Below are 3,870 nucleotides of genomic sequence, written 5' to 3' on the forward strand. Positions count from 1 at the left end.
TCGCCGACCCTGAACTTCTCGAGGTCTCCTTTAGGTTCTGGTCTGGGCTTGTCATCGACCCCAGCGTCTAGGCCAGCCAGGAAAACCCCGAATGCATCTTTGGACTTCTTTCTTAGGGAGAGACTAGCATTGTCGCACACAACCGCCGTTTCCAAATCTTCCCTGATGGATCCAACCGACCCATCGTCAGCAACAAACTTCATCATTAGTAGCTTTGTACAAATCACTGCTCCAAACGCATTGATGGTTTTTCTTCCAAAGATGAGGTTGTAGGCCGGGAGTCCCTTAGAACAACAAACTCTGCCATTACCAACCTCTTCCCTCGTCCTCCTCCTATGGAGACTGGCAGGGAGACTATCCCGTCAGGTTTGATAAAGTTATCGCCTAAGCCGATCATACCGTGTTGGTGGTTTTTCAGGTCAGTGTCTCGGAGGCCCAGAGCATCAAACAAGTTACGGAACAGGATGTTCGAATCAGCTCCAGTGTCTACTAGAATTCGCCTTACCAGGCCAGTTCCCACTCTTACTGTGATCACCATAGGAGGATTCTCCGGCAGCTCATCAAACCATTGGTCCTCTGGTCCGAATGATATTGATGGGACCCTCCTGGAGGAAGGCGCGGGACTAGATGATGACACAGTCAAAACTTTGGCATCTTTCCTGCATGCCGACTTCAACATGGGGGCAACGTCCCTCCCGACTACAACGTTCACTATAGTAAGACCGCGTTCATTGTCCTCCTCGGGTTCTTATCTTGGTTTCACAGCGTGGCTCCTGTCATCACCAGATCGGTCACGATCCCGCCTCCTTGATTCTCTTATGAGGTGAGAGAACTCTGCCAGCTTACCTTCCCAGAACGCCTGCTCCAGAGCATCCTTCAAATCAAAACAATCTTGGGTCTTGTGGCCGAAGCCCTTGTGGTAGTCCCAGTAGAGGTTTTTGTTCCCTCCAGTTCTATCATTGAGTTGTCGGGGCTTCAACAGGATGCCTTTGTCAGCTATCTGCTGGTACACTTCGACGATCGGGGCTGTCAGGGGAGTGTTGTTAGTAAACTTTCCTACCCAGGGAAACGGCTTGAAGGCTTTAGCTGGCGCTCCGTCCTTGGAGTGCTCTTTAGGCCTTTCCCCATTTTTGGGCTGACGAGCATGGTTATAGGCACACTGCCGGTTGTTGGCTGCCACGACTTGGCTAACCTCTTCGTCGTTTATGTACTCCCTGGCAACGTTTTGAATTTTTTGCATCGTTCACATGGGCTTGGTGGTAAGGTGTTTCCTAAAATTTTCGTTCAGCAACCCATTTGTCAAGCACAGGCTGGCCACCAAGTCGGTTAGGCCGTCAATCTCCAGACATTCATCATTGAATCTATCCAGGTACTTCCTGGTCAGTCTGCCGCTTCTTTGCGTCACCCCCAGCAAGTTAATCGGGTGCTTAGCTTTAGCAATACGCGTGGTAAACTGAGCTAGGAAGGCACGTGTTATGTCCGTAAAAGTTGTCACGGAGCCCTGGGGGAGAGCGTTGAACCAGCAGATTGCCGGCCCTGCTAAGGTCACGGGGAAGGCGCGACATCTCACTTCATCACCCACGCCCTCTAGATTCATCCTAGCCTCAAAGGCTATTAGATGCTCTTGAGGATCTTGGGTGCAGTCATATCTCATGTCCGTTGGCTTATCGAAATGCTTCGGAAGCCGGACCTTGAGAATGTAGTGGTGGAAAGGGGTCGCCCCCATAATCACAGGGCGTCGTGATGTCCTCCTTGGTCTCTCTCTGCTATCCTCTCAGATTTCCTCCTCAGTGTGCCTTGCTGGAGGTCGGGTGTAGATGATGGGATCTCACCATCTTCTCGGCAACTCCCTGCTTTCCCCATGGCTTTCTGATTCAGACCAGGGGATCGAGGTGCATCCAGAGCAATCCCTTCGGGAACTTCTCCCTCTGGTTCCCCTCCTCTGAGGAGACCGGGAACGACCTTGCCCTAGAGCTGGTTGGTAGCGCTCTTTGCTCGCTAGCTCCCGCTTCAGGTTCTGCACCCTGTGGCGCAGCTCTTGCATTATTCTGGCGCTGTCGCTCCCTGTTCCTCCAAAGGGGCGCCTCTCCTAAGAGCGCGAGGGAAGCTCAGGTCGCCGCGGGGGGTTCTTGTGCGTTCGCGAGAGGAAGCCACAAAGGCTACCCTCCCAGTTCGGGGAGCCATTTCCTCCTCGCGCGGTTTTCCTCCGTCATCTGCCTCCACAGGACCCAACAGAAAGTCCATTCAGGCCAGTCCCCACAGACGGCACCAACGTTCGGTACTTCGGGTGCCGGACGGGTCGGTAATGCTTTCATGTGTGATTGTGAGAATCGGCCTTGATTGGGGTCTGGTGAGCGTGAACTGAGGCTTAACGACCTCCCGAGCTGTTGTGATGTGAGGGGGAAGCCACCTGCAATGACACTCCGATGTCCAAGTCAGAGTTTTTACAGATGACAGTCAGAATATGGGATAGTGACGTACCGTGGGGAGGGATAGGGCCCTACCCATATATACTCTGTCAGTAGGACGGGTCCCACAGGGGAGGTCCCTTTCCTGGAGGTTTTCTCTCCCAGCTGTCGCGTGATTGGCTGCCAGAGAGTAGGTGTCCGGATCGTAATCCAAGCGTGCTTATCGGGTTGCTTGTTGGCACCTCGCCAGGTCGGCCAGTCTGACCGGGGCGCTGCCCTGTTTGGGCTGGGGCGGAACAAGTAGGTTGAGATTTAAAAGTGACATAATTAAGAATTAACAATGCTATAGGGTTTTTGAAATCATAGAAGACTCCATATATAACTCACATATTGTTAATCATGCTTTGACTAATGTTTTATGAGTAAAGTATCGTTTTTGTCCCCAATGTTTGGGGTAAATCCTGTTTGTGTCCCTAATATTTAAATCGTCCTATTTGTATCCCTAACGTTTGTAAAAGTGATTCAATGTTATCCTGCCGTCAATTACACATCATGAGTGCTTTAGTTTGAGTTTTAAAAATCTCTTCTTGAAGTTAGAATACAAATGTCTGGGATAGAATCGATGATCTACTCCAAAAAATAGCTCATCAAATGTTGAAACTAATTCCTACAACATTTACAAAATTTACTTTTCTAGGGACATAATTGAATCTAAACACAAATAGTGGGTATAATATTAAAATCGAACACATCCAAGTGAGACCTAATTGAGAATGAATACATCCAAGTGAGAATAATTGAAAATTATAATCTGATTTGTTAATATAATTGATAGTAGGATAACATTAAATCACTTTTATAAACGTTAAGGATACAAATAGGACGATTTAAACGATAGGGATACAAATAGGACTTACCCCAAACGTTGGGGACAAAACCAATACTTTACTCTATAAATATAATTTCATTTCAAAAAATGTAGGATTATTTTATCAATGTATTACAATAATAGAATATATATTTCGTATATTACAAGTCCTAACAAGTGAGAAACATATTCAAGTTATTAGGCATATATATTAATTAATTGTTCAAAAAATATTAGCATATCGTTTAGACTTTATGTTTTTTTTTTTTTCATTCTTTTGATTAGAGGTTGTACTTTTGTATTGGTAGGGTTTAAAGTACCCTTCCTTTTTGCTTGCCACTATCAAATATAGTAAATCCTGATATTTTGGTGAAATAAAAAGAAAAATGATTCAAGAATATATGCTAAACAAGAGATTATCTTTGGAGGACCCATGTCTGCCATTAAAATCATATCAAATATGTTTAGCAGCTAACTTTTAATTTCCTAATTTAATTAGTCATCATATTTTTTTAGTTGTTCATAATATCTTTCAATCTAACAGACCAGTGACTAATCTGTTGTAGATCTGAACTCTATTTAAAGGTTTGCTGT

The 3,870-nt window shown here is 45.9% G+C and overlaps 1 protein-coding gene across 1 annotated transcript; it reads right to left on the bottom strand.

Annotated features, from left to right (window-relative positions):
- Positions 1-1,243: 1,243 nt before the first annotated feature.
- LOC107636193 (uncharacterized) lies at positions 1,244-1,726 on the bottom strand. The gene has a single exon (XM_016339716.1). It carries the CDS (start codon positions 1,724-1,726, stop codon positions 1,244-1,246), a length of 483 nt encoding a protein of 160 aa, XP_016195202.1.
- Between the last annotated feature and the right edge of the window lie 2,144 nt (positions 1,727-3,870).

Source organism: Arachis ipaensis, chromosome B4 (assembly GCF_059453495.1).
Source record: "Arachis ipaensis isolate K30076 ecotype BB chromosome B4, ASM5945349v1, whole genome shotgun sequence".
Lineage (NCBI taxonomy): Eukaryota > Viridiplantae > Streptophyta > Magnoliopsida > Fabales > Fabaceae > Arachis > Arachis ipaensis.